The sequence below is a fragment of the Mustela lutreola genome, chromosome 6 (assembly GCF_030435805.1).
Source record: "Mustela lutreola isolate mMusLut2 chromosome 6, mMusLut2.pri, whole genome shotgun sequence".
Classification (NCBI taxonomy): domain Eukaryota; kingdom Metazoa; phylum Chordata; class Mammalia; order Carnivora; family Mustelidae; genus Mustela; species Mustela lutreola.
Window position 1 is genome coordinate 89,400,582 of NC_081295.1, and position 18,764 is coordinate 89,419,345.

At 49.2% G+C, this 18,764-nt stretch overlaps 1 protein-coding gene across 7 annotated transcripts in view; it reads left to right on the forward strand.

The window, feature by feature from the left end:
• Positions 1-17,733, forward strand: part of TAF8 (TATA-box binding protein associated factor 8) — a 30,208-nt gene extending 12,475 nt beyond the window's left edge. For 3 of the 7 annotated variants that reach the window (XM_059177946.1, XM_059177944.1, XM_059177947.1), the window contains exons 7-8: positions 479-621; positions 2,866-4,224. In XM_059177946.1, the coding sequence (XP_059033929.1) occupies positions 479-621; positions 2,866-3,102 (380 nt within the window). In that variant the 3' untranslated portion in view covers positions 3,103-4,224. Of the gene's footprint in view, positions 1-478; positions 622-2,446; positions 2,544-2,865; positions 4,225-7,156; positions 7,297-7,585; positions 11,924-17,228 lie in introns of those variants that run through there. The other 4 variants (XR_009354704.1, XR_009354703.1, XM_059177945.1 and 1 more) reach the window with 4 other exon arrangements.
• Positions 17,734-18,764: the final 1,031 nt, after the last annotated feature.

Below are 18,764 nucleotides of genomic sequence, written 5' to 3' on the forward strand. Positions count from 1 at the left end.
GGATACATGCAGAGAGTTTTCGGGTCCAGTATTTAGACTGGAGTCCTTTAGCCTCTAGGGATCAATACCCTCACTCAAGAAACGAGGCTGAGAGAGCTTAACTGACCTTGGGTCTAGGATCATGAAGCTGACGCTTTGCTAGAATTCAGCCGCAGTTTTATCTGAGTTTAGTTATATGTGGTGAAAGTGGGCTCTGAGGTCATAGTGCCCGAATTGAGATGCCACACTGTCACTCTCTGTGTGCTTGACGAGGTCACTCCATGACGCAGGGTCCTCATCTGTGAAATGAGGCAGGCAGTTGCACTGAATAGGGTGGGGGCCAGAATTAAAGATAGCGCATGGGGTTGAGTGGCCTGTGGTGAAGGTTCAGAGCACGTTAGCCATGACTGTTTATTGCCGCTCATGGAGCTGTCAGAAGGCCCTTGGCCCACGGCAGGGACACTGTGACTAGAATGGTCCCTCTCTTCCCATTCCCCAGTGATCGCTGCCAGGCCTTTCACCATCCCTTACCTGACGGCCCTTCTTCCATCGGAGCTGGAGATGCAGCAGATGGAAGAGACAGATTCCTCGGAGCAGGATGAGCAGACGGACACAGAGAACCTCCCTCTTCATATCAGCACGGTGGGTCCTGCCTCCTCTCTGCTTCTTAATACCCCCAAAACACGCCCGTGCTGCCTGCAGCCTGTCACCCTAAGTAGACACGACCCACCTCAGGTCTCTGGCTTTGTGGTAGGGACTTGCGTGTTGGGCTCGTGATAATCCAAGTGTGACATGAGCGCTTGCCTAAGAGACAAGTCCATGTCGTGGGGATCACTCATTCATTCAACAGATACTGAACGGGTTTCTGCCAGAGCCAGGCACAGTTCCAAGTACTGAGGAATTCGTAGGAGACAAAATAGACAAAATTTTGTGCCCTCGTGTAGCTAAGAAAAATGATAAATTAGGAGATAGGAAGTAGCATAGGCATGAGGGGATATGTGGTACTGGATAGGGGGACTAACAAAGTGACAACTGAAGGGAAGACCTGAAGGGAACAAGGCTTGTACACAGCTGGGAGTAGAGCATTCCTTGTAGAGGGCACAGGAGATGCAAAGGCCCTGAGGTGGGAGCCGTTGTGTTGAGGAACCTCAAGCCATCAAGGAGGCATGAACAAGGGTATCTCCTGGGCAGTTGCATCTTAAAGACTGTATTAAACACTGGGCTTTTTCTCAGTGAGGTGGGAGCCATTGGGAATGCTGAGCAGGGGAGGTCAGGGTCTGATGGAGGTTTATTAACAAGGTGGTCAGGTTGCTGTGTTGAGAGTGGACTGCAGAAAGTAAGGGCAGAAGCAGACACTCTACTTATGAGGCTCTGCAGTAAACTCAGTGGGGGTAATAGAAGCGAAGACCATGAGATGTGGTCAGATAGAGTATTTGGTCAGATTCTAGACTATTTTCAGAGCAGAGCCAAACGATGGAGTGAGTATGAGTTCAGAGAGAGAGCCAAAGAGGAATGCAAGGCATTTCGCCTGAGCAACAGGAAAGATAGCGTTGCCTTCAGCCAAGATAGGGAAGCCCTGGATGGGCCAGGTGGCTGGGAAGAGAGGCAGGTGTTCCAGTGAAACAGGATAGCTTGAGATGCTTATTAGACACCTGGTGGTGATATCACATGGAGAGATGGATATAGGAGTTGGAGTTTGAGGAGCTGTTAGGGATAGAGATGCAAATTTGTAGGTTTTGTTTAAAACTGTGAGACTGGGTGAGCTCCTTGGGAATGGGTAAGGATACAAAGAATAGGAACTGGACTCTATAAGTACAGATTTGTGCCGTCCATTACAGTAGCTACGTGTGTCTATTTAAACTGAAATTAGGGGTGCCTGGTGGGCTCAGTAGGCGGAGTGTGTGACTCTTGATCTTGGGGTTGTGAGTTCGAGCCCCACATTGGGTGCAGAGACTATTTAAAAACAAAATCTTAACAAAATCTAAAAAAAAAAAAGAAAGAAATTAATATAATTTAGATAAAACTAAAAATATAATTTCTTAGTCACACTGGCCATTTTTCAGATAGCCACCTCTGGCTAGTGGCTACCATACCGGGCAGTGCAGATGTAAACACTGATGTCATTGCAGAAAGTTCCACTGGACAGCGCTTTTTTTTTAAATTTATTTATTTGACAGACAGAGATCACAGGCAGGCAGAGAGGCAGGCAGAGAGGAAGGGAAGCAGGCTCCCCGCTGAGCAGAGAGCCCGATGCGGGGCTTGATCCCAGGACCCTGGGATCATGACCTGAGCCAAAGGCAGAGGCTTTTAACCCACTGAGCCACCCAGGCGCCCCTGGACAGCACTTTTATAGACAATTTTTTCAAGGAACTTTGCTGTAAAGGGAAGGGGAAAAATGGAGCGGTGGCCAAAGGGGGAACGTTAAGGGGTTAAGAGAACCGTTTTTATTTTTGTTTGTTTCTTTAAGATAAAAGAACAGGATGTCAGTATGCTGATGGGATGATCTGGTAGAGAGGAAAAGTGGATGCAGGAGAGAAAGAAACATTTTGGATTGATGTTCTTTGGTAGGTGAGAGGTAAGGGCTCTAGGGGCCAGGGCATGGTGGAGGGGTTTGTCTTGTTAGGGGCATTTCACTCCCGGGGGAGGAGACCCAAGTGTGCGAGCACAGAGACCGAAGCGGGTGAGTCGTGCTCGTCAGAGCTCATGGATGTTCTCATCTGGGTATCAAGGTGTTGTCCTCAGCACGTGCAAGGATAAAACCCCACTCGTGTTTCTGCATCTTGTTGAGAAAGTGCCAAGTACAGCTACAGAGCTGCTAGAAGCTGAAATGCCGTTAAGGCTTGTGGGACCCTGTGGTCCGCTTACCATATTCATCCATCCTTTAAGGCCGGCCCTGGCTTTGAAGCAAAGGATGCCTTGGTGGTTATCATTGGACCAAGCATTCTGCACATTCTCCAGGGTTCCATGCGGCAGGTGGCAGCCAGCAGCCCCAGTATGCAGGTGGAACGCGACCTGTGCTGTCTTCTGTTATTTGCCGGTGGGCCTCCTTGCTTGAACACGTGTCTCTTTAATGTTGGATTATTCCTTTCTGAATTAGGGCTGGAAGCCCATGGCTTTACCTAAAGCAGAGGACCTTGTTATTCTCCACTTCTGTTTTGGACTCAGTTAATTTGGTCTGCGATACGGTGATGTGGTCGTGGACTCAGATGAGTTTCACGTTATGAACAGGAGGCATCCTCTAAGCAAAACCACCATCCCTTTGTAAGTACCAAGTAGCTAAAGGGTCTGCAGATATGTGACTGGACACCGCAGGTGGTGACAGAGGTCAGGTCATGGCCATGAATGAGCTGAGGCTACAGGAACACGGGAGCTGCTATAGGACTCCAGGGTGCCGAGAGGCCAAGCCAGACGGCAGAGAGGAGGAAGAGCTGACCCTCAGAGTCACGCTGGCCTGGCCTCCGATCCAGATGGCGCTGCTTTCCAGATAACTTGACCTGGGTGGCATTCCCTAACATCTGAGTCTGTTTCCTCACAAGTACAAGCAGAAATAGGAAAACCTGTCTCAGCAGCGTACATTGGGTGCCTAACTGACGGCTCCCTCCCCCAGCCTCCCACCGTTTTAGGCTGTACCACCACCTGCTCTTCTAATAAAAATAAATAAATAAAAAGACCTCAAGAAAAGGATCCTAGCAACAACAGATACACAGTTGATTGGACTTACTCCTGTTATTCTGTTGAATGGCAAATACAATCCTATGTTTCAAAATTCACAAGGTAGAAGGAAGTGTATGGCCACCCTCCTTTACCTCATCCTTGTTCCCTGTCATCCGCTTCCCCGCCTCCCAAGCCGCCAGTGTTCCCAGTCTTTTTTGTATCCTCCCAGAGACAGTTTCCTCCTTGTTTTAAACACAAATAGCAAGTCACAGTGTTCCCTTTCTTGGTGTATCTTGGTGATCATTCCATATGTGTATGTCGGGAGCCTCTTCGGCCTTCCTTAGGCTTTCATTGTGTTCCACTGTGCGGACGTAACCATGGGACCTGACCAGCTCCGTGTAGACGCTTGTGTTTTCTATCTGTGCTTTACAGACATCGTTAACAGTGAATTAAATAACTGCTGTTTTAAATTATTCTTTTATCTACCAATGGCAGCACCCTTTTCAAGGACTGTTGCTAGGTGGTTTACTTTGTTTAATCCGGTTCCGGTTTCTCCATGTACTTGAACATAAAAGGACTATTCATTTTAAATTATGTGTAAGAGAATTTTTTCCCCTTGTATATTTGAACTAGCTGCCTTCTGTGATAATACCCATATCTAAACTTGATGCTCCTTTATCAACAATGTACCATTCATTCACTCAACAAGTATTTAGTACCTGTATGTGCTAGATACTGTTCTGGGTGCTTGGGATGCCTCAGTGAAAAGAATTAATGAAACATCTGTCTTTTGGAAGCCTGTGTGTTGGCCAGGGTGGGGGGAGGGGAGAAACAATGAATGTAATATATAAATGAATCATCTACAGTATATTAAAGATGCAGATGCTGTTGTTGGGGCAAGGGGACCAAGGAAGGGGAAGATCCAGGGTGAAAGATGGAAGTTTCAGTTTTAAATAAGGTAATCAGGGTAGACATCACTGAGGAGACATTTGACAAGAGACTTGCAGGAAGTAAGCAAGTGAGCCATGTGGATATCTGGGGAAGAGCATTCTGGAAAGGGAGCAACCAGTGCAGAGGCCCTGAGGAACAACCCAGAGGTGAGTTGGACTGTGGCTGAGGGAGGCAGTGGGAGGGAGGCTGAGGTCAGGTCAGTTAAGATCCTGCAGTCAGCTCTCAGAACTGGCTTTTAATTGGGTGAGTGGGAGTCGTGGGAGGGTGTGAAATGGAGGAGGGACATACCAGAACTTCCTTAAAGATCTCGGGCTATGGGGGAGGTCAGTTAGGAAGCTGTTGCAGTAGTCTTGATGAGAGCTCTTGAGGGTCCAACAGGGCAGCTGCAGTAGAGAGAGCAGAAGTGGTCAGATTCTACCCGTATTTTGAAGGTAAGGCCAAGGAGTTATCCTAACAGATTTGGTTGTGAGAGTCTGGGAGAGAAGAGCAAGTGTGACGGTGGAGTTGGCTGGAACGGCTGGAAGGACGGAGTCCCCTCAGGAAGGGCTGGAGTTTCGATTCTGGCACAGAAGTCTGAGGTGCCTCTCGAGGCCCGGTGGAGATGTTGAGCGAGCAGGTGGCTATGCAAGCCTGGGAGTCAGGAGAGAGGTGAGGGCAGAGAGGTGCCTGCAGCAGTGGTCAGGATAGAAAGATGGCATTGGAAACTGTGAGGCACTGCAGTCACCTGGGGTCGTGGGGGGCTTACCAGAGTGCACACACTCTGGCCTTCACAGGCCTGGGGAGCTTCTCACAGACTCTTCTGCTCCCACCTTTTTCAAGCAAATCTCCATGAGTTTGGCATTTTACTTTTATCTACTCCTGTCCCTCCCTATCTCAAGGCTGCCTGTCCCTGAAGGAGGCAAGAAAGTGGCCATTCCAGCTCTACTTGGGAGAAGAGAAGCTGTTGTCCCATGACTCAGGACCCACATCCTGGCCTTGTGAGACAAGTGAGCCGAACAAAGGAAGCCTAATGCCCTCTGGCAGAGCTCCCAGGGCTGGCTTTTTTGTGCCCCTCACTGTCCCTCCCCTCCTTATTATCTCAGGAAACACTTAAGTTGTGGTTGAAGGAACTTGCCACTACTTAAGATAGGACATTTCCGGTAGAGAAAGGACAGCAGGGAGGTAGGGGTGAGTTATTAAACCAACCCATTAACAACTTCAGGAAAATTGGGAGCCAAATATCCCAGGGAGGTCTGGTCGTCTGGCATGAGCTAGGTTAGCCTGGGGGCATCTCCTTTTAAGAGAGCCTCCAGAAGGTCCGCAGTGGTTCTAGGTCACTTTGTGGGAGAGGGAAAACACAGGGACCCTGGATGGAACTGGGTTTGGCGGGAGAACAGAATTGGCGGGGTGGGGGGGGGTTGGGGTGTGGAACCTAGAAGGGAGCCAGTTTCTTCAGGCTCGCTAAGCCTGAGACAGGAGTCCCTGAACGGCCTGCTGTCCCTTGCGAGGGAGCCTGCTGTTCCTGTCATCCAGTCACAGTGTCCTCTTCTGCCCTGCTGTCTTTGGACAACAGAATCTCCTGGTTGAGGTCAGGTCCTCTTTTGCCTCAATTACTAAACAGGAATCTCAGTGACAGGAGCCGTGGCCTGTCACCAGGGGGCGCAGCCCAATCAGCTGCTGCTGGTCACTTCTAGCCCCTCAGGCCTGAGCTTCTAGGTCAAGGCCTTGGTGTGATTTTTCTCCCTCTTCCCCAGCAGCTTCTGCTCATTTTAAAAAACTTGGAAAATAAAGGAGGGTATAAATAAGGGAGAATCAATCACCCATATTTCCAGAACCAGTTTTTAACGTTTCAACCTACTTTTAATATGTCTACACTGATTAAAAAATGTTTTAATTTGAGATCATGTGGAATATATGTAAACCTATAAACTTTTCTCCCAAATCACCTTCCTCAAAAAGCAAACAGTGAAAGAGCTGAGCCACGGGTCACAGATGGGGAGTATCGTTGACGTTCCCGTGTTGGCACCTGTGTGCTCTCTTTGCCTTGGAGGGAACCCTCAGGGCTCAAGGAATGTTCGGCTTCTGCTGCAATATGACCGTTGGTACCTGTTGCAGGTAGCAGATATTTGAGAATCTGAGGGAAATTGGTTATGACTGGCATTCAGTTTGGCCCAGGAGAGGCCCTGTGCACAAGATCTGTTCTAGCCCTCTGTCCTGCAAAGCATCACGGGTCATTTCTCTATTTCTTTATCTCCACACAAGCCGGGTTTCCTCCTTGAGTGTCTAATTGTTTGCCTCTGACTCCTCGCTCCTGCCAGGCCTCTGTTCTAACTCATGTCCTTGCCTTCTCAAGAGACTCAGAGTTTTGTTTTCCATGCTGCCCTGTGTCCAAGCTATGTTCTCATCTTCCTCTGCTAGCTGGTCCATGCCTGGGCCTTACTTCTCCGGGGCAGAGATAGGTACATTAGAAAGAAGGTGGTCCCTGGGCTTCTCATTTCTTGACGAAAGGGATGCTTATAGTAGTTCTTATTTTGGGCATGATCTCTTTCCTTATGCCGTTGGTGTTTTGCTTTATTTCGGCTTTTACTCAAAGGATGATTCTGGAGCCGAGAAGGAGAACACCTCTGTCCTGCAGCAGAACCCCTCCTTGTCGGGCAGCCGGAATGGGGAGGAGAACGTCATCGATAACCCCTATCTGCGGCCTGTGAAGAAACCCAAGATTCGCAGGAAGAAGTGAGTTGGAGGCTGGGGAGCCGAGAGGCTTCTCTGGCCAACTGAGGTGGTCTTCTCTGCTCCCTGGCAGAAAGGAGAGGCTCCCCAGTGGGTCTGAATCTAGGGAAAGGAAATCTTCTCCCTTTTTCTCTCCTCACTCATCCCCCACATGTACCTCTTGTTGCAAAGAGGTTGAGCGCCCTGCGGCCCAGGGGCCAGCCCTCAACAGCCCTAGAGCTGTCCCCCTTAGAAGGAGAGCAGGTGGGGACCCCCCTACCAGGCAGGCTCCATGGATTCCTCTTCTTTCTAGGTCCCTCTCATGAGCCGAGAAGGAAGCCTGCCTTGTACAGAAACGTGGCCACCACTCTCCTGGGGCTGTTAAAGCCACTGGAGGGAAGAAGAGAGGGTGGTCTCCTCGCTGTCAAGCCCTGGTGGCTGGCATGACCCGGCATGATTTTAATAGCCAGCTCAATATTAAGACTACCTAATTTCACTGGATCTTTGGGTGGAGAAGACGTGATGGTGATGATCAGACTTTTCTAATCCCCCTGGCCGTACTGTGGGGCGCCGGAGCAGACAGTGACTTCAGTTATTGTCACAGGACTTGATTCCTTTGAACCCTGGAAGACCAGGCACACACAGATCTGCTAAACACACAGGAGTTAGAGTGACGCGTGCGCACAGCACCGACTCTCTCATGGGCACTTGCTCCCAAAAGCAGGGCCGCACTCTCTCCTGGGAGAGTAATCCCCGACTCTCCCTCTGTGGGATGTGTGCTTGGGGACTTCCAACTAAGTCCCGCTCCATCCTGTGAAAGAGCTTTTCTCTGATGAGCGCTAATCAGTGAATATATTATGGTGTGACTTGTAGAGGAATCACGGATTGTAAACAACAGGAAAAGGATTTGATGGGGAGGGTGGGGGAGGGGGAGATTTCGAGGGATGGGCCTGGCTAGCTGCTGGAAGGCTGGCAGGGACAGAAGGCCGTGGTTCCCCTTACGGTGGAGCCTGCAGACCAAGCCAGGGTCTTCTTCCAGAAGCACGTCTGAATCTGATCAACCTCTTTTCCTCCTGGGGAGAGAAGACTTCATCCTTGATGTACTCTACAAACAAAAATCAAAACCAAAAATCCCAAGTGTTGAGGAAGATTCTGGACAAGCTGATACCCTTTGGCTGGTCTCCAAAGGAAGAGATTTAAAAACCAAAGTCCAAAGAAGAAAAATGCCAGTGACACCTGGAAGTTAACACAGGATAAACAAGTTGTTCCCTGGGTTAGCATCCTGAGGTCCGTATTGAACTTTCCTGATGCTCCGCTTCCAGAGTCCTCTCCTGATCTTCCATGCTCTGGGTGAATTTGAAAACAAAAAACTTGACAGCAGGTTCCATATTCCTCTGGCCTCACTGTTGCTTTAGGGCCCTCCATCCCATTGCCCAGAGGCAAAGAGCTGCTTGTCAGTCCCCAAAGATGGCATGCTGGGGAGATATTTGGATTCCCCCATTCCGGACCAAATAAGCATTCAGGTTTGTAGTGGCCTGAAACTCTGGATGACAGTCAACTGGACGGCAGTCAGAGTGGGCCCTTGCTGAGTTTGTGATTTGGCTCGTGGCAATTCTTCGCCGGTTAAGTTTACAGGCCTGGGTTTGAGTCTTGGCCAGTGCAGGGCTGAGACCTTGCCAGCTTGCTGTTCTCTGCCCTCGAGGCAGCCACCCTCGTCAGCATTTCTGCACTTCCTCATTCGCCATTACTGTCCAAAACCAGCACCTGCTCCATGCCATGTTGCCAAGGGAAGAGGCAGGTTTGGGAAAATGTTGCCCCTTCTGCTTTTAAGATCGGAGACCCGAATTCTGTTCTGGGTGAGAGGCCCTGGGAGGTGATAAGACAGCTTGAAACATTGACCCAACCATCGTTGTGTAAAAACTGTGCATAATTCTCAGTGTATATTTATAAATGTCTATTTTTTTATAACTTTGGGAGACTTCTTGGAAAGAAAAGTAGTAAACAGAGCCAGATTAAGGATGTGATTTATGAGCTTTTAATCAAAGGTCATAATAAAAACTGCAAATGAAACAGAATGGTATACTTTGAATTTAATTTGTATTGAAAAGTCACAGCAAGGACTAAGACTGTAGGCAGATAAGGCTTAGTCCTTCTGTTGGACTTAGTACCCCTGGGAGCTATCTAAAACTCTACTTTGGGAATTTTCAAACACAGAATGAGGAAAGTATATGTGCTTTCCCTCTATATCCTTCGCCCAGCTTCAACACTAAGCAATATCTTTTCAATTCTGTTTCGTTAATGTCTCCCACCTTTTTTCCCTTTATTTTTCCTTCCTGGAGGGTTTTTTTTTTTTTTTTAAGATTTTGTTTATTTATTTGAAAGAGAGCAAAAGCAGAGGGGAGGAGCAGAGGAGAAGACAAAGGGACCAGCAAACTCCCCGCTGAGCGAGGAGCCAGGATGCAGGGGTCAGTCTCACTGTGATCATTACCCTGAGATTACAACCTGATCTGAAACAGGGAGTCAGAGGACACTTAACCAACTGAGCCACCCACGGGCCCCTTTTCCTGGACTTTTAAAGTAAACGCAAGACCTGTGTCATTTAACTTGTAAATAGGTCTCCATACATCTCTCTTTGATAAACCTTTTTTCTTTCTTTCTAATTTTGAAATTACAGATTCATAAGATGTTGGAAAGAAAAAAAATGTCCCATGTACCCTTGGCCCAGTTTGCCCCAGTGGTAGCATCTTGTGTAACAGGTGCAGTATCAGACCCAGGAGACTGGCCCCAGTACAACCCATAGCACCTACTTGGTTTTCACTTTGACCTCTGTGTGTGAGTGGTTCTGTGCAGTTTGGTTACATGTGGATTCATGTAACAACCACCGTGATCAAGATCAAAATACAGAACGTTCATCACCACCAGCTCCCCTGTGGCAGTCTCTATAACCACATCCACCCTTCCCCGTCCCTAACCCCTGGCAGCCACTCTTCTGTTCTCCATCTTTATAATTGTATTTATAGGTTGTTGGGGCACCTGGGTGGCTCAGTGGGTTAAGGGTCTGCCTTCAGCTCAGGTCATGATCCCAGGGTCCTGGGATTGAGCCCTGTGTCAGAACCCCCAATTCTCCCTCTCCTCTGCTCTTCCCGCCCCACTCAAGTTTTCTCTCTCTCAAAAAAAAAAAAAATTTTTTTTAAATAGACATGGGGGTGCCTGGCTGGCTCAGTCGGTAGAGCATGCATCTCTTGATTAAGGATTTGTGACTTCCAGCCCCATGTTAGGCATAGAATTTACTTTAAAAAAAAATTGTTAATATAAATGGAATCATATAGTTATAACCTTTCAAGGTTGGCTTTTTTCACTCGGCATGAGGAAGAGCCCTCCAGGTTGTGTGTATCGGTAGTTCCTTTGTTTTTGTTTTTGTTTTTGCTGAGTCCTGCTTCACGGTACAGCTGTACCACAGTGCGTGTGACCATTCGCACTTTGAGGAACACCGTGACAGTTTCCGGTTTCGGCCTAGTATGAATAAAGCGGCTATGTACATTTGTGGAGAGGGTCTATGTAAACATAAGTTTCACTTCTCTGCAATTAATATCCAAGAATGCGATTGCTGGGTCCTGTGGTAACTGCTCATTGAATGTTAAAAGGAACCGAAACTCTCGCAGAGTAGCTAGCTGTACCATTCTGCATTCCTGTTTGCAGTGTATGAGGGATCCGGTTTCTCCGCATCCTCGCCGATATTTGGTGTTATTATTTTATATTGCTTTAGCCATTCTGACAGGTGTGTAATAATAACTCGTTGTGACCTTAGTTTGTATTTTACTTATGGCTAGAGGGGTTTATTTGCTCTCTGGTGGGATCTAGTTTAGTCTTTTGCCCATTTTCTCATTGGGTTGTTTGTTTGTAAATTTCTTTATTCTAGATAAAAGAACTTCTCAGGTGTGCGGTTTGAAGACGTTTTCCTGCTCCACAGCTTGTCCTTGTGTCCTCCCCACAGGTTCTAATGCAGACCAAAAAGCTTTTAATTTTGAAGACCAGTTTATCGGTGTTTTCTTTTACGGGTATTTTTTTTTTTTTTTTAAGATTCTCTTTATGTATTTGATAGAGAGATCACAAGTAGGCAGAAAGGCAGGCAGAGAGGGAGAGAGGAGGAAGCAGGCTCACTGCCCAGCAGAGAGCCAGACGCGGGGCTTGATCCCAGGACCCCGAGACCATGACCCTAGCTGAAGGCAGTCATTTGATAGTCAGCTAACCACTGAGCCACCCAGGCGCCACTATGGGTATTTTTAGTGTTGGGTCCAAAAACTCTTCACCAAGCCCTAGTTCCCGAAAATCTTTTTCTCTTTTTTTTTTTATAACATTTTTATAAATGTATGTTTTACATTTTAGTCCTTGATCTGTTTTGAGTACATTTTTATAGAAGATGGGAGATTTAGGTAGGCTTCCTTACTTTGTATCTGTCCAGTTGATCTGGCACCTTTTGTTGAAAAGCTACTTTTCCTTCACTGAATTACATTTGTACCTTTGAAAAGACTTAGCATTTTTTGTGTTGGGGGCCAGATTTGTGTGGGTTGATAGACTTTTTTTTTTTTTTAACATCATCACTATCTCAATATTATACTTAGCAAATAAACAGATTTCATTATAGCCTTTAGTATCTAGCTCATACTCCGGTTTTTCCAGCTGTCTCAAGAATGTTTCTGTTTGTTTGTTTTTAATAGTTACCTTGCTTGGATCAAGATCAAAAAAAGATCCACACACCATATTGGTTTTCACGTCTCCTAAGTATACAACAGTCCCTCTGCTCTTTACCAAGGAGCACGCCCCTTCCTGGGTGCCCCCTCCTGGGCCAGCAGCCCCCAGTCTGGCCTCTGGCGAGGACACTCACAGGCTCCTTTCCTTTGTTTCTGACCAAGGGGCAGTTAAACAGTGACCAGTGAAAACTGAGAAACCAGTAACAAAATGGCCCGGCCCTCTAGGGAAACAAGCGTAAAAGGAACTGAGGTTCCTGTGCTTTGTTTTTCTAGAATCCTGAAGTTGCTGTAAGAGGCCACGTGGTTCAGTAGAACAAAGCTTACGGACATGTGTATTCATGGTCCCACAATTGACCAGCTGTGAAATCTCGGGCAAATCACTAAATTACCAAACCAGTTTCTATAACATGGGATAATTATGATATCTCGGGAGGAGGATTTAATGAGAAATGTCTGTAACCAAGGCTTATAAATGACAATATTATTTCATTGCCAGACTTTTCCCTATTGCTTTAAAAATGACATATAAAAAACTAATACTAACTGAGAACTTAACTCTTGTCCATCACTGTTTTACATGTATTGACTCATTTACTCACAGTGATCTCATAGCAGATTTTCTTATGGCTTCCATTTCCAACTCAGGACGGGAGGCGCAGGGAGGGCAGTAGCTTCCTGCAGTCTCCTCGGCTGCTGAGTCCCACAGCTGTAGTCCGTACCCAGCATCCTGCTCCCGAGCTCAGGCGTTTTGACCTTTGGCTGTTCCTTCACGGTCATACATGATTGTCCCTCAAATGCACTGGGTGCTACTGTGTACAAACTGATTCCCAGCACACACCCACACTGTCGTTCGTTGGTCTGCGGGTGGGAGAGGAGGGACCTAGGAATGGAACCAGTGACACAGCGGGGAATGGGGAGGCAGGATGAGGCTGCCAATCACAGCTCTTGTCCATGCCTCGATGAAGTAGATGAAGACACAAAAAAGACTTGTGAAGGACTTTGATCTGTTTATGAATAATGGATCTGTAGCAGATCATAAAGGAGACTACAGGTACTACCACTGGTACAAGGAGAGTGAGGGTCTTGTCAGGGGAAATGCCTGGGGCCTCTTTCCCTGCCCTGTGTGGGTCCTGGAAGAGACCATCTGGGACAACTTTTGTTCTGACCTAAGGTGGTATCTCTCTACTGGATTAAATGGTGTGTTCCAGTATGAGTTGGGCTGGAGAGTCTCCAAAAGTCCCCAAAATCTAGTGGTTTAGGACAGGAATGTATGCCTCCTATGAAACTTTTGAGTAGGCGGTCCAGGCTGGTTTGGTGGCCCGATGGTGTCAAGCGTCCTTCTGTTTCATGGCTTTTCCATCATCTCAGGTGCTGTTCCCATCCATGCGATGGAAGGCGGCTGCCGCCCTCTCCACTGGGTCCGCAGTCCAGCCCGAGGGGAGGCGTCTGTGCAGGAGAGCTCAAGCCCTGGAAGCTGCCCTCTCCTAGTCAGTGGCCCCACCAAACTGGAGGGAAGTGAGGACACGTGGGTCTTAGCTGAGGTCTAGGTAAAATTTGGGAGCTCCATCACCGTGGGAAGAACAAAAGAATGGATCTGGAAGATAGCCGGCAGTCCGCCACAAACGAGGTTGAGGGTGTGTGCCCAGGAGTGCCTGGTGGGACAGGCAGCAAACCCCTCATGAACACGGAAACCGCCTGACTTGGCACCCGTGGTTCTGCCAGCCAGGCCCAGAGGCTAGCAGTCGGGTGCTCCTCTGGGCTGGGGTCCTCAGTGAGGGCCAACCCTTACTGCCTCTGATGTGTGACCTTGTTTCATTGCCCCTTCCTTCAGAGCTGTTCTTGGCTTCTAGGACATTACTCTCCCTGCCTTGGTTATTCTACCTCTTGGCTTCCCCTTTGTTAGCTGGCTCTTCCCCCTGACCTACCCAGCTGTGGATGGTCACAGACATTCTTCTGCTTATGCAAGGAGTTGGCTCATCATTCCACCTCTGTCTGGTACCTCCCTGGGAGTCCTCAGCATCTGTCTGTAGCTCTCTGGCCACTGAGCTGTCAGGCTGTACTCTCGATGTGACACAGTCCACCTTAGTGGCAGGCTTTACAGCATTGTCTCATCTCCCTCTCCCCCCCCCCACCCCTCCCCAGGGCTAAACACTCTGGAATCTTCCTTCTTCCTCTACACTGGGTCAGTCACCAAATTCTGCCATCTCCTCCTCTTGTGCCAGTCTGATGCCGCACCTCCCTGCTATTCCCCGCCTGTGTCGCCTGCAAGCCCACCTTCCTCCACGTTTCGTCCCTCCCCGGAGGACAACTCGAAGTTCTTCCCTGTGGCTCCTTACCCCAAGTCTAACTTGCCCAACCTGGCTTCCCAGTCTCTGCCAGTCCATAGTTTCTTTTGGATAACTCCTATCTCTTTAATTTATTCAACAAATGTGGGTCTAGCACCTTCTGTGTAGGCCAGGCACTATTCTAGGCTGTAAGGATACCACAGTGAACAAGACAGACATGGCCCCTACCCCCAGGGAAGTCAGTTCCGTTGGGAAGAAAACAAAACCCAAGCATTAGAGATTGTGGAGAAATTGGAAGAAGGACGTCAAGGGGAGAGTGGTTATGCCTTGAGTGAAGAAGGCCGTTCTCATCACCCCTACATCCCATGCCGCATTTTGTGCTCTTCGTGGCCAGCACCTCCTAAAATCTGACCTTTCCTTCGAGCCTCCATATCCCCTTCAGATTATATTGATCCATTCTTTCCACACTCATTCGTTCCGCAAACATTAACTGAGCTACTTAGTGCGGGCGCTGAGCCAGATGCTGGGATACAGCACAGAGTGTAGTAAGGTCATTACCTTCTCTGACCTTGTGGTCCAGCTGTGGGACAGACAGCTCACCGACAGCAGACATGTGACGTCGGGTGGTGAAGTGGGGTCCTGAAAGGAAAGCCATAGTGTGCTTTGCATAATTTAAAGATTTATTCATTTTAGAGAGAGAGCGTGCACATGCATGCCTCCACATGTGTGTGGGTGGGGTTAGGGGCAGAGAGAGAGGGAGACAGAATCTCAAGCAGACTCCATGCTGAGCCCATCTTGCTCGATTTCATGGCTCATGAGATCATGACCTGAGCCAAAACCAAGAGTTGGAGGCTTACCCAACTGAGCCACCCAGGTTTAAGGAAGATTTAATAAAGGGATTATCTCCAAGGGGTGGTGTAGGGAAGACAAGGGTGGTGTACTTCCTGGGTGAGTAACAGGGAGGGAGAGGTCAGTTACCAGAACCTGGAGAGAGGCCTGTGTGGGCGCCTTCTGCCAAGAGCGGAGGGCTTGGCTCATGGTGGCCTCCAGTCACACGCAGCAGCCCTTTAGGGAGGGAGCCCGCTGGGGAATTAATACCAGGACCTCAGTCTCCGCCCCCCAAACTTCTGATATCTTGCCTGTTCTCTGCCGAATGGAAGCCAGAAGCCAGAGGGCCAGCCTCCCAGGGCACAGCGCAGGGGGGACAGTAGGAGTGAACGGATGAGAGGAGCTAGGTGCCAAAGGGGTTGCTATTTTACTTTGTTGTATTATTTTTTTAAGATTTTATTTATTTTTGAGAGAGCATGAGCAGGGGGAGGGGGAGAGGTGGGGAAGGGACAGGGGAGGGGCAGTGGGAAGGAGAAACCCAGAATATCCTTGACTGCAGAGCTCAGCACAGGGCTGGATCCCAGGACTCCAAGATAATGACCTGAGCTGAAGTCAGGTGCTTAACTCACTGAGCCACCCAGGGGCCCCGAAGGGGTTGCTGTTTTAGAAAGGGTAGGGAAGGAAAGCTGTCTTTGAGCAAGGCTCTGAGTGCACAGACGAGGCCAGGCTAGTGGAAAAGCATTCCAGGGAGAGGGAAAAGCAAGCGCTGTGTGCCCGGAGAAGGTGGGGGGGGGGGATCAGGGAGGAGCAGGGGCCCCACCATGCAAAGCCTCCTGGGCCTGAGTGGGGACTTGGAGTGTTAGTCCCAGATGGGTGGCAAGGGAGTATCAGGATCATTGCAGCCTCTGGGTGGTGTTCCGGCTGAGGGCATGATGAGACTACTTGTCTTCAGTTAGTTTCACGAAGTTTGGCATTTAGCAAATTCAAATGATTCAACTAGGTGGACAGCCAGCAACCCCAAAACTGGAGGCCCCAAGAGAGCCAACCAGGCCTCTGGACCTCACCCTGCAGTCTGAGCCCTATACCCCAGGGAGAGGGAAGAAACAGACACACAGTAACTCCCTTCCCCCCGGCGCTCACTTGTAGTCCAGGAGACAAATAAACGCAAGAACCTGATTAACACCACGGACCTAGATGAGGAGCAAGTGTCCGGAGGGTTGGGCTTGAGGGCTGAAGACCGGCATGAATGGGGTGGGCTTGGCAAGTGAAGCTTCTGGAAGAGGTATGGGACCGGATGGGAGAGCCGAAATGGCCTGAGGGAAGGTGGGAGGTCAAGGGACCCAGTGGGAGAGGATTCAGGGGCTTAGTTACCCTCCACCCTCAAGGCCCTGCTTTCCCTGTATTGCTCCTGAGGCTCCCGTGCCCCTTCTGCACAGCGGCGAGTCTGGGGTCAGCTGGAACCAGCCTTCTCCCCTGTAAACCTGGCGGAGACCCCTTCTGTGGCATTGGTCTGCACATTGTACCCCAGTCAGGCAGGCTGGGTTTTGGAACATCTCCTCCAGCTCCATGCCAGTATTGCCCCAGGAACGGGGCCATTTTTTTTTTTTTTTAAAAGATTTTACTTATTTATTTGAGAGAGAAAGAGAGATCACGAGCAGATGGGGAGGGGGAAGCAGGTTCCCCTCTGAGAGCAGAGCTGGACACCAGGCTTGATCCCAGGACCCTGAGACCATGACCTGAGCTGAAGGCAGAGGCTTAAGGGACTGAGCCACTCAGGCACCCCAAAAGGGGCCATTTGAACTGAAGGGGTCTGGGGTTTGAAGGGGCCCTGCTCCAGCTCATTTACCCAGGTGAGTTCCTGATATTCTTCAAGGTTTTTAAATAGAAGGGTTAGGAGGCTCAGAGGCCCTTAGGAGTAGTGCCCTGGGTGTATGAGGAATGGCCGGAGCCTTGCCACTTCCTTGCCATCGTGAAAGAGCCTCAGGGGCCCCAAATTCTAATTTGATTTCTTTAGGACTTTGTTAAGCATTCATTTATGAATTTTCTTCAATCGCTGCTGACAGGTCTACTATCATTCTTCTGTTTTACTCAGGCTCATACTGAAACAAGTTTTTAATTCTCTGCACGTCAGTCAGCCCACAGTGCCCAGGTGCAAGTGGGGGGCAGCCGGCCCGAGGGTAAAGAGTTCCCATGGACATTCTCGCTTCTGGAAACACATTCGAGGTATTTCTCCTCCTCTGGGAGCGAGCAGCTTACCCTCATCTCCATTTTATTACCAGCTTTTCCTTCTTTACTAAAAAGTTATTTTATTTAATTTTGACTAGATAATATATGTACACAGTAGAAAATTTCGAAGACAAAGATAGAAGGGATCCCCTTCTTGCCCCTGGAGGCTGCCGTTATGTTAGTATCAATATTATCTTATGTATTCTTCCAGAAATAGGCTGTGTTTTGAATGCGAATGCTTGTATATACTCTCTCCTCTTTTTACACAATGGCAGATATTATGTAAACTATCGTTGCTTTCCGCCCCACTTTGCAGTGTACCATTGGGGAGGGGTTCCATGTCAGTAATAAAAAGTTGCTTCATTCTGTTCCTTGGCTGCAATGATGTTCCACAGTGTGGCTCTACCATGAACTTACCAGCCAGTGCTGGGGGCTGGACGCGTAGGGAGTCTCCAGGCTTCTTTTGTGCACGGATGCTGCCAGCAGATTCAGGCACATGTCATTTCGCTGGGCATGCTCACTGCACGTGGACAGGTGTCCCCAGATGGCTCACGAGCCACCACAACTTACACTCTCATCTCGGCACCTGCCTCTTACTGACTTCCACCTCCTGTTCTCCAAACCTGTTAGAGCTCGCCAGCCTGAGAGGTAGAAAATGGGCCCTTGCCGTGGTTCCATTGGTGTGGAGATGGTTTTATCATAGCAAGCAGGTGTGTGGTGGGGGGCAGTAATCGGCCAGAACTGGGGACTTCAGCACCACGTGGTGTGATGATATACCTCAGGGGGACCACCCCCGACCCCCACCCAGGAGCCCCGCCATCACAGGCTCCTTCTGGGCTAAGGCTTGAGAATGAGCATCCCAGGGATGGTGACCCCGGAATTGGCCCTTAAAGCTGAGCAAGTCAAGCAAAGGACAGAGGGGACAGAGACCACAGCAGGTGAGGGGGACACAAGGCTCAGTGTGGAAATGAAGGCTAAAGGCGGACCCTCAGGGCCTTGCGGGAGAGTTTCTGTTTTGATCCTGTAAGGGTCCGGGTGCTCGTGAAAAACCAAGATGCATGTGCACCCAGATCCATTGACAGAGTACCTGCCGCGCGCACGCCGGGGGCCACGCTAGATGGCACGTCCTCCCAGCAGCCCGAGCCGGGGTGCGATTATCATCCCCACTTAACACGTGTCTCATCTCATCTCGTAACAGTACTACCATTCTCGCTGCTTCTTGCTGCGTAACACAAGGGGACACAGAGGCTTAGAGGTTAGAGGACATAGGTGAGGTCTCCAGACTATGGAATGGCTAAATGGGTTTCAAGCCCTGCTTCCTCCTGACCACTGACTGCCACCTCTGGGAGCCACTGGTTGGGCCCCACTTTGAGGGGGGATGAAGGGGACAAGAGCCCTCACT